This window comes from Engystomops pustulosus, chromosome 8, assembly GCF_040894005.1.
Source record: "Engystomops pustulosus chromosome 8, aEngPut4.maternal, whole genome shotgun sequence".
Classification (NCBI taxonomy): domain Eukaryota; kingdom Metazoa; phylum Chordata; class Amphibia; order Anura; family Leptodactylidae; genus Engystomops; species Engystomops pustulosus.
In genome coordinates this window covers 119046287-119058233 of record NC_092418.1, presented here as the reverse complement: position 1 = coordinate 119058233, position 11947 = coordinate 119046287, and the positions used below count along the sequence as shown (strand labels likewise).

General features: G+C 42.0%; 1 protein-coding gene across 1 annotated transcript; it reads right to left on the bottom strand.

Moving 5' to 3' along the window:
• Window positions 1–2309: 2309 nt before the first annotated feature.
• LOC140076172 (uncharacterized) lies at window positions 2310–6652 on the bottom strand. The gene is made up of 3 exons (XM_072122683.1): window positions 6559–6652; window positions 3269–3646; window positions 2310–3184 (listed from the first exon to the last, which is right to left on the bottom strand). The coding sequence occupies exons 1-3, from the start codon at window positions 6650–6652 to the stop codon at window positions 2310–2312; spliced, it is 1347 nt and encodes a 448-aa protein (XP_071978784.1).
• Between the last annotated feature and the right edge of the window lie 5295 nt (window positions 6653–11947).

Sequence of the window (11947 nt, the reverse complement as noted above, 5' to 3'; positions counted from 1 at the left end):
CATAGAAAATGCAAATCCATGCAGACAAGGCATCTCCAATGACCATGTGACTGCCATGTCCTGGAAATGACTTCATGGAGCAGAAGAATATCATACAATCAAGTGTTATTCATGGCCTTTCAAATATAGAGATTTTTTAAAATCATTTTAGTATGAATTTTTTTAAATTTTCTTTCCAGTCAAATTCAGTTTTGGTGATAAAGAATAAACTTTTATTGGTACAATTTGTATTTCTTAGTTCTGCATTTTTATAACTATGTTATACAGTCAAGCACATACCATAATTTACATTGCCAACATTTATACTTCAAAATAATTGTAAAAGTATGACATTTTTATTCCTCAATATATTTGTCATATATTTTACTCTTAAACAATGGCAAAAAGCCAAAGTCTTCGTCTCCTTTTCCAAGTTTACATCATCTAAAATAAACCATTGTCACTCTCTATAAGCAAAAATACATTTGTACATCTTACAACCTAAATTCCAGGGTCTGATCACATTAATTATCATCAAATATCAAATTTCTTTGGCCTCTTAAGATTTCAAGATTGTATCTGATGCCCTAAAATCCAAGGAATATTTTTTTTTCCGAATTTTTCAAACATATATTTTTCTATAAACTATAGTTTGGAAATTTTGTCGCATTCAGACTACAAAGATATGTTTTCAAATGAATGAAAGGGTTCCATGCGTACAAGGCCTTATTGAAATTAGGGAAGCAGAGCCATATTGTCTGACTTTGTGCTGGAGCATAAAATAAATTCTGTAAAAAATAAAGAAAGGCAGCAATAATAGAGACAGAAAGAAAGAAAAAAATTGCCCAACTTATTTTACAATTATATAGTTGAAAAGAAACTAAAAACTGTATGTGCCAACCTCTGAGAAATAACAAGGGTGGAGGGATAGTGATATGGATAGTAATAAGTCGGGGACTGCGTGTATTGTCCAACGTAAAAATTACAAATTGTAAATTCCACTTCCAATTTCTTTTTACCCCTGTAAAAACCTAAAGAGTTAACAAACTTCTTAAAGTTGGTTTCTCGTGCAGGGGTGTAGTTTCTATAATGGGGTAATTTATAAGATTTTACTGATATAAGGCCTCTTGAAAACTGAAAAGGTTTTGGTGATTTTCATAAAAATGTGAAAAATTGCACCCACAATTCTAAGCCCCCATACCAACCTAGAAAAATAAATATGAATAAAAAGCCATGCCAACATAAAGCGAACATTCGGAAAATGTTATTTATAAAGTTATTTGTGTACTATGACTATCTACTTGAAAAGAAAAGAATTTAGAAAAGATATGATCCAAATATTTCCACTAATTTGAAATACAATGTGTGACGAGAAAACAATCTCAAAATTACCGCATTTGAAAGTTATAACCAATTATACTGACACAGGGCAGATTTTAAAAATCGGACTTGGTCCGGAAGCCCTAGAGTGGTTTGGTCCTCAAAGGAAATCTAACTCTACGGATCTACCTATTAAGGTAGATGCAGTGGTAGGTGCATGTAACGTATGTAAGGATAGCCCTTTTTAGGGCTAATCTTTTACTCCCCTCTATAATTTCTAATGCCCTCTACTGGGGCATGGAGTAGCTGGATTAAAGATACCGGGCTTGTGCTCCAGATATTTTGACCTAGCGATGCCCCTGGCTCTGACACATCATAAATATGGCGCAGAAAATCTGCCAAAACACAAGAAAAGCAAATAATAAATCCCATTGTGTTCATACTTAGGAAAAACTTCAGGCTGATCCTTTTTCCGAGCTCCTCCACAATTTTCTCTCTTATTCTGATTTTGTTACATAATTGTACAAGTTCTCTTATTCAATCTGAAGTTTATTGCAAGTTTAATGCATTTCATAAAACTCAACATATGTAGATGTTCAATAAGAACAAGACTTCTCCCCTTGTGGCTCTTCTCATATGTAAAAAGTTTTTCATCAAAGTAAAATGTTTGCCACATTCTTTACATTAAAATGTGTTTTTCCTGTATGAGAGACGTGTTTAGAGATGGGATTTAATTGTAAGACATTTGTCACATTGTTAACACAAACCGCTTCTCCCCTTTGTGAATTCTCTTGTGTTCAACAAGTTTGGATTTCTTAATAAAACATGTGCCACATTCTGAACATTAAAACGGGTTCTCCCCTGTGTGAATTCTCTCATGCTGAACAAGAATTGATTTTTTAATAAAACATTTCCCACATTTTGAACATGAAAACGTTTTTTCCCGTGTGAACTCTCTCATGTTTAACAAAATCCGATTTCTGACGAAAACATTTGCCACATTCAGAGCATCAAAATGGCTTCTGCCCTGTGTGAATTCTCTCATGTTTTACAAGATACGATTTCTGATTAAAACATTTGCCACATTCTGAACATGAAAACGGCTTCTCCCCTGTGTGAATTCTCTCATGTTTAACAAGATCTGATTTCCTAATAAAACATTTCCCACATTCTGAACATGAAAACGGTTTTTCCCCTGTGTGAATTCTCTCATGTTTAACAAGATCCGATTTATGGAGAAAACATTTGCCACATTCTGAACATGAAAATGGCTTCTCCCCTGTGTGAATTCTCTCATGTTTTACAAGAACCGATTTCTGACTAAAACATTTGTTACATTCTGAACATGAAAATGGCTTCTCCCCTGTGTGAATTCTCTCATGTTTAACAAGAATCGATTTCTGACTAAAACATTTGCCACATTCTGAACATGAAAACGGCTTCTCCCCTGTGTGAATTCTTTCATGTTTAACAAGATCTGATTTCTGACGAAAGCATTTGCCACATTCTGAACATGAAAATGGCTTCTCCCCTGTGTGAATTCTCTTATGCTGAACTAGATCTGATTTTTGAATAAAACATTTGTCACATTCTGAACAAGAAAATGGTTTCTCCCCTGTATGAATTCTCTCATGTTTAACAAGTTTTGATTTTTCAATAAAACATTTGTCACATTCTGAACAAGAAAACGGCTTCTCCCCTGTGTGAATTTTCTTATGCTTAATAAGATTTGATTTTATAGAAAAACATTTTCCACATTCTGAACATGAAAATGGTTTCTCCCCTGTGTGAATTCTCTCATGAAGAACTAGATCTGATTTTTGAATAAAACATTTCCCACATTCTGAACAAGAAAACGGTTTCTCCCCTGTGTGAATTCTCTCATGTACAAGAAGAAGCGATTTTAAAGAAAAACATTTGTCACATTCTGAACAAGAGAACGTCTTCTCCCCTGTGTGAATTCTCTCATGCTGAACTAGATTTGATTTTTTAGAAAAACATTTGCCACATTCTGAACATGGAAACGGCTTCTCCCCTGTGTGAATTCTCTCATGTACAAGAAGATTTGATTTTAGAGAAAAATATTTGTCACATTCTGAACAAGAGAACGTCTTCTCCCCTGTGTGAATTTTCTTATGCTTAATAAGATTTGATTTTTTAGAAAAACATTTTCCACATTCTGAACATGAAAATGGTTTCTCCCCTGTGTGAATTCTCTCGTGCTGAACAAGATCTGATTTGTGCCGAAAACATTTGCCACATTCTGAACATGAAAATGGCTTCTCCCCTGTGTGAATTCTCTCATGTACAATAAGATTTGATTTTGAAGAAAAACATTTCCCACATTCTGAACATGAAAACGGCTTCTCCCCTGTGTGAATTCTCTCGTGCTGAACTAGATCTGATTTTTGAATAAAACATTTGCCACATTCTGAACATGAATAAAGCTTCTCCCCTGTGTGAATTCTCTCATGTTTAACAAGTTTTGATTTCTTAATAAAACATTTGTCACATTCTGAACATGAAAACGGTTTCTCCCCTGTGTGAATTTTCTGATGTGTGAGGAGATTCCATTTAAGAGTAAAACATTTGTCACATTTAGAACAAGAAAATGTCTTCCTGTTTGCAGCTCTTAGATGCTCGGCTGCTCTGTGGTGGCTCCTTTTTGGACTTTTAGTCTGTGTTGTATAAGAATAAATGCCCAATGTAATAGAACCAGGTGATAGATTGTTGCGGTGAAGGTCTGAGGGTGAATCCTTTCTGCTGTTGTTTTCTATACATGTATCTTGTGTGATCCCACAATCATCAGCTTTAATATCTGAAGATATCAGATGTTCCTCAGAGCCACAAGTAACGTCATCTGCCGGGAATAACAGGTTGATGAATAACAAAGTTATTAAAATCTGTAATGATATAAGTATTTATAACATTTTATATATCATATCTCACCCTCTAAGATAAATCAAACAAGTCCAAAACCAGGGGAAAAAAGAAAGACAAATGTCCAGACTAAAGATGAATGATCCCTAATTTGTACATATTTGAAGCTTTATATTTCAATATATCTATCTATCTATCTTTGCACCCCCACACCTGTACATGACTGTACCCCTACACCTGTACATGACTGTACCCCTATACCGTTATATGACTACACCCCTACACCTGTACATGACTGCACCCTTACACCTGTACATGACTGCACCCCTACATATGTACATGACTGCACCCCTACACCTGTACATGACTGCACCCCTACACCTGTACATGACTGTACCCCTACACCTGTACATGACTGTACCCCTATACCGTTATATGACTACACCCCTACACCTGTACATGACTGCACCCTTACACCTGTACATGACTGCACCCCTACACCTGCACATGACTGTACCCCTACACCTGTACATGACTGTACCCCTACACCTGTACATGACTGCACCCCTACACCTGTACATGACTGCACCCCTACACCTGTACATGACTGCACCCCTACACTTGAACATGACTGTACCCCTACACCTGTACATGACTTTACCCCTACACCTGTACATGACTGTACCCCTACACCTGTACATGACTTTACCCCTACACCTGTACATGACTTTACCCCTACACCTGTACATGACTGTACCCCTACACCTGTACATGACTGCACCCCTACACCTGCACATGACTGTACCCCTACACCTGTACATGACTGTACCCCTACACCTGTACATGACTGCACCCCTACACCTGTACATGACTGCACCCTTACATCTGTACATGACTGAACCCCTACACTTGTACATGACTGTACCCCTACACTTGTACATGACTGTATCCCTACACCTGTACATGACTGCACCCCTACACCTGTACATGACTTTACCCCTACACTTGTACATGACTGTACCCCTACACCTGCACATGACTGCACCCCTACACCTGTACATGACTTTACCCCTACACCTGTACATGACTGTACCCCTACACCTGTACATGACTGCACCCCTACACCTGTACATGACTTTACCCCTACACCTGTACATGACTGTACCCCTACACCTGTATATGACTTTACCCCTACACCTGTACATGACTGTACCACTACACCTGTACATGACTTTACCCCTACACCTGTACATGACTGTACCCCTACATCTGTACATGACTGTACCCCTACACCTGTTCATGACTGTACCCCTACATTTCTGCACCTCTTTACTCCTAATGCTGCATTTTTATTTTTATGCAGTTGAGATGCATTTTTTACTGCAAACTGTGAATGTACAATGAAAATCATACATTCGATAAAAAGCACAATGTGGGTCTTCATTGTCGACTTTTTAGAAGTGCCCACAATTTGGGCGCCGTTAGTGAATCCACCTCTTTTACAAAATGTTTTATGGCGCACAATTAGAGCTGCAGAAAACTGGTGTAAGGAGTTCTATTGGCTCCAGATTAATGAAGCCAGGAGCACAGTCTTCACAAATCTGCCACACCCTGCGGGCGCTCACTTTTCTTACACTGAGTGCACCAGTTTTTTCAGGTGAACTCAGTTTAACGGTTGATTCATGTCAGACTTCCGTGTCACAATCCTTTTACAAACACATCATAAATACAAGTGCAATCGATATGAACTCCCTAGACCAGCTTTTAGCTGCAATAATTTTGTGCCAAAAATTGTACCCAATAGAGACGGAAATATCTCAGATTCACAAGCAGTGCCACAATTTTGCGCCCATAAATAGAACAAGTCATGAGAGTCAGATAAACACCAATAATGTGGCAGCACTATCGCTATTTTTCTGTTTCAAAGGCTATATAAATGTCCCCTATTTTGCGGTAGTGGATATAGGCAGAAATAATGTGGTAGAGTACTCACCATCCTGGGGGTCCCTGGCAACAGCGACATGTCCTCCTTCCCAGGCTCCCTCCTCCGCACATATCTGGACCTGCTCTCTCTCCATTCTGTGTCTCAGACCCTCAGTCCAAGCTCCTCCAGTAAGATCTTCCACCAAGAAGTTCTCCTCATGTGAGTTGTGCTTGGGTTTCTTATACCTCTTAGTCTGCCCCCTTTTGTCCCTTTGTCTTGTCCCCCATGTAAATGAAGGGTGTTGGTACCACTTCCTTATCAGCAAGGGTTTTTGTTTAAGAGTGTTTTGTTATGAGTGTTCTTCTTTGTTATGGGTTTATTATCCCTTCCCACCAAAGAAAGGCCAGGATGTGTCTTTCTGATGAAACTAGATAACTTCATTTGCAAATCTTTACCATGTGAAATGTCGCCCTGTGATTCCCTACTGATTCCACATCCTGAACAATAGGGAATGCAAATCCATGCAGACAAGGCGTCTCCAATGACCATGGGACTACCCTGCCCTGGAAATGGCTTCATGGAGCAGAAGAATATTATACAATCAAGTGCTTTTTATGTCCAATCAAATATTGAGATATGTTTTTATTTTTTAAATAATTTTAGTAAACATTTTTAGAATTTCTTTCCAGTCACAAAATCAGTATTGGTGCTGAATAGTAAACTTTTGTTAGTAACATTTGTATTTCAAACTGCTGTTTTTTTATAACTGTATTATACAGTCAAGTACATACTATGATTGGCATTGCCAACATTTTTACTACAAAATATTGTAAAAGTTTTAATTTCTTATATGACTTTTTAATTCTTCAATATATTTGTCATATCTTAACTCTTAAACATTGGCAAAGTTCCAAAGCTATGGACTCTTTTTCCGAGTTTACATTATCTAAAATAAAACATTATCCCCCTTTTAAAGTCAAAAGTAAAACAAAAAATACAATGAAAAATAAATTTGTTAAATTTAAAACATAAATTCCGGTGTCTGGTCACATTAATTATCATCAATTATCTAAATTCTGTGGTGTCTTAAAATTTCAAGATTGTATCTGATGCCCTAAAATAAAAGGAACATTTTTATTTCTTAACTTTTTAAACATAAATTCCTTCATAAACTATAATTTTGAAGTTTTGTAGCATATAGACGACTTAGATTTTTTAAATTAAATTAAATAAAGGGTTCCATGCACACAAGCGCTTTATGAAAAAAAATGATGGAAGCAGAGCCGTATCGTTTAACTTTATACTAGAGCAAAAAATACATACTGTAAACAACAAAGAAAAGCCAAAAAAATAGAGACAGAAAGAAAGCAAAAACAAGCCCAAAATTATTTCCCAATTATATAAGCAACAAGAAACTAGAAACTGAAAGTGCCAACCTCTGAGAAACAACATGGGGTCATGGTGGAGGGAGATGAGGAATAACATGGCGTCATGGTGGAGGGAGATGAGGAACAACATGGGGTCATGGTGGAGAGAGATGAGGAATATTCTGGGGTCATGGTGAAGGGAGATGAGGAACAACATGGGGTCATGGTGGAGGGAGATGAGGAATATTCTGGGGTCATGGTGGAGGGAGATGAGGAATAACATGGAGTCATGGTGGAGGGAGATGAGGAACAACATGGGGTCATGGTGGAGGGAGATGAGGAATATCCTGGAGTCATGGTGGAGGGAGATGAGGAATAACATGGGGTCATGGTGGAGGGAGATGAGGAATATTCTGGGGTCATGGTGGAGGGAGATGAGGAATATTCTGGGGTCATGGTGGAGGGAGATGAGGAATAACATGGAGTCATGGTGGAGGGAGATGAGGAACAACATGGGGTCATGGTGAAGGGAGATGAGGAATATTCTGGGGTCATGGTGGAGGGAGATGAGAAATAACATGGAGTCATGGTGGAGGGAGATGAGGAACAACATGGGGTCATGGTGAAGGGAGATGAGGAATATTCTGGGGTCATGGTGGAGGGAGATGAGGAATATTCTGGGGTCGTGGTGGAGGGAGATGAGGAATAATATGGGCTCATGATGTAGGGAAATAAGGAAAGGGTCAATCTGTTCAATGTTTCTTTTTAAACAAAGGAAAATCCCCTGACTGATGATATGAGGAAGAATAATGTGAATCCTCTAACAACCTTTTTTGCCTTTCCATTTTTTACTCCCCACTTTTAAAAAGCAATAACGTTTTTATTTTTCCATGTAAAGAGCTCTGTTTTGATTTGTTTTCTGCGTAACAAATTGCACTTCATAGTGATGGTATTTAATATTCTATGCCATGTACTGGGAAGCAGAAAAAAAAAATTTGAATGCAGTGAAAATGATGAAAAACCGCATTTGCGCCATTTTCTTGTGGGCTTGGATTTTTGTAGTGCAGTAGTGCAGCTAGTACCATATTGTGAGGAATTTGCAGGGGGACTTGCTACCGTTGTGTTTAGCTCTTAGTGACACAAATATCCACCTCAAACACCAAAGTGGGACAATTTATTAGGGGTTTGATTAGAATTAGGCAGAGTCTGCTGATTTAATATTTTTTTTTATCTTTATTTCATTTTAAACTCAAACTCATCTTGCAAAGCAGTGTGCTTTCAGTGTCGGCTACAAAATAGCCATAGGAGAACCCCAACGGCTTACTTAGGCCTACAATAGCGTTATATTTTCCTTTTTTTTGTTTGCTTGTGGCTGGGCTTGCTGGCACTAGTAGTGCAGCTAGTACCATACTGTGAGGAATTTGCTGGGAGACCTGCGACCGTTGTGTTTAGCTCTCAGTGACACGCATATCCACCTCAAACACCGAAGTGGGACAATTTATTAGGGGTTTGATTAGAATTAGGCAGAGTCTGCTGATTTATTTTTTTTTTTACCTTTATTTCATTTTATAGCTCAAACTCATCTTGCAAAGCACAAAATCCAGTTGTGTGCTGTCAGTGTAGGTTAGAAACTAGCCATAGCAATAGGATAGCATCGTTTTGTTAAAAAAAATAAAAAACTAAAAAAAAATAAACACAAATTTTTTTTTTTCAAGTTTACACTTTAATTTGGAAAATGTTTAACCCGAGGGCTAGGGGTAGAGGACGAGGGCGTGGACATGGGCATCCAACTACTGCAGGGGTCAGAGGCCGTGGTCCTGGGCGGGGTGAGACACCACCTGCTGATGGGGGAGCAGGGGAACGCCGCAGAGTTACAATCCCTAGGTTCATCATGTCTCAAGTTACTGGGACTCGTGGTAGAGCACTGTTGAGGCCAGAACAGTGCGAAGAGGTGATGTCGTGGATTGCGGACAATGCTTCTAGCCATTTGTCCACCAGTCAGTCTTCCACGCAGTCCACCCATGTCACTGAAATCGGCACTCCTCCAGCTCCTCCACCTCAGCCTCCTTCCCCCCAGTCTGCCCCCTCCCACCAAAATTTGGCATTTGAACCGGCATACCCTGAGGAACTGTTTTCTGGATCCTTCCCACAGTCACAAACCACTTGTCCTGCTGCTGCTGAGCTATTTTCCGATGCCCAGGTTTTCCACCAGTCGCAGTCTGTGGGTGATGATGACATTATTCACGTAGTGGAAGAAGTGTGTAAAGAGGTGTCGGACGATGAGGAGACACAGTTGTCAGACAGTGGTGAAGTTGTTGTCAGGGCAGGAAGTCCGAGGGGGGAGCAGACTGAGGGATCGGAGGATGATGAGGTGACAGACCCAAGCTGGGTTGATAGGCCGGGTGAACACAGTGCTTCTGAGAAGGAGGCGAGCCCTATAGCAGAACAGGTTGGAAGAGGCAGTGGTGGGGCCAGACGGAGAGGCAGGGCCAGAGCTGGTGCATCAGCGCCAAATGATGCCCGTAGTCAAGCTCCCGTGGCGAGGGCTAGATTTTCAGAAGTCTGGAGGTTCTTTAAAGAAACATCGGATGACCGACGGACTGTGGTGTGCAACCTTTGCCAAACCAGGATCAGCAGGGGTTCCACCACTGCTAGCTTAACTAACACCAGTATGCGCAGGCATCTGAATGCTAAACACCCCACTCAATGGCACCAAGCCCGTTCACCTCCGGCCAGGCACACAACTGCTCCTTCCCCTGTGTCATCTGCTAGTCAGCCCCCTGCCCAGGACCCCGGCCCAAACACCTCCCGTGCGAAAACCCCATCTTCGCCTCCACGATCCTCCACAGCATCCACCAGCGTTCAGCTCTCCATACCCCAGACGCTGGAGCGCAAAAGGAGGTATAGCGCAACCCACCCACACGCCCAAGCCCTCAACGTCCACATCTCCAAGTTGCTTAGCCTGGAGATGCTGCCCTATAGGCTGGTAGAGACCGAGGCCTTTCGAAACCTCATGGCGGCGGCCGCCCCTCGGTATTCGGTCCCCAGCCGCCACTACTTTTCCCGATGTGCCGCCCCAGCCCTGCACAAGCACGTGTCAGAGAACATCCTCCGTGCCCTGACCAACGCCGTTTCTGACAAGGTCCACTATATTTCGCACATTGGGTTAACTTGGTGGAGGCTGGGACCGAGTCTGACCCTGGGGCTGGTCATATACTGCCGACGCCGAGGGGATTGCGGGGCCTACCGCGGTCCAGGTCTTTTAGGCCTACTATGCCTCCTCCTCCCACCCCTCCTCCACCTCCTCCTCTGAATTACCATCCGTGGGCATGGCGCCATCAGTTGGTAGCTCTAGACACAGCAGCAGTGCCATCGCTAAGCGACAGCAGGCGGTGCTCACACTGCTGAGCCTAGGCGATAAAAGGCACACCGCCCAAGAGCTATTACAGGGCATCACGGCGCAGACTGATCTGTGGCTGGCACCGCTGAACCTGAAGCCAGGCATGGTTGTGTGTGACAACGGCCGTAACCTGCTGGCGGCTCTGCAACTCGGCAGACTGACACATGTGCCATGCCTGGCCCATGTGTAAATTTGATAGTTCAGCGTTTCCTCAAGACATACCCCAATCTGTCTGATTTGCTCACGAAGGTGCGCCGCATCTGTGCGCATTTCAGGAAGTCCAGCACAGATGCTGCCACTCTCAGGGCAGCGCAGCGCCGCCGCCAACTGCCCGCTCACCGACTGTTGTGCGACGTGCCCACGAGGTGGAATTCAACACTAACCATGTTATCCAGAGTTTACCAGCAGCGCAGAGCGATTGTGGACTGCCAGATGTCAACTTCCACCAGAACTGGTAGTCAGGTCAGTCAGCTTCCTCAAGTCTACAATGAGGAGTGGACGTGGATGCCTGATATCTGTCAGGTGCTGAGTAACTTTGAGGAGTCAACACAGATGGTCAGTGGTGATGCCGCCATCATCAGCCTCACCATCCCGCTGCTTGGCCTGTTGAAAAACTCTCTGGTCAGCATGAAGTCGGAAGCTTTGCGCTCGTCACAAGAGACGGGGGAAGAAGATTCCCTTGTTGATAGCCAAAGCACCCTTAGGTCTGTTTCTCAGCGCATATCGGAGGAGGTGGAGGAGGATGAGGAGGAAGAGGAGGAGAATGTTGGCGAGACAGAAGAGGGGACCATTGTTCAGTCCTTCACTGTTCAGCGTGTATGGGCAGAAGAAGAGGAGTTGGAGGAGTTGGAGGAGGAGGAAATGGACAGTCAGGCCAGTGAGGGGAGTGAATTCTTGCGCGTTGGGACTCTGGCGCATATGGCAGATTTCATGCTAAGCTGCCTATCCCGTGACCCTCGCGTTCAAAGAATTTATTCCAGCACCGATTACTGGGTATTCACTCTCCTGGACCCACGGTACAAGCAAAATCTTTCCACTCTCATCCCTGGAGAGGAAAGGAGTGTGAGAATGCATGAA

Coding starts and splice junctions, on each gene's coding strand:
- LOC140076172 (XM_072122683.1), bottom strand. CDS start 6,652: ATGGTCATTGGAGACGCCTTGTCTGCATGGATTTGCATTCCCTATTGT. Junction 3,647..6,558: donor ACAGGGCGACATTTCACATG/GTAAAGATTTGC, acceptor TTTCATGTTCAG/AATGTGGGAAATGTTTTTCT. Junction 3,185..3,268: donor AAAATCAAATCTAGTTCAGC/ATGAGAGAATTC, acceptor TTCTTCTTGTAC/ATGAGAGAATTCACACAGGG.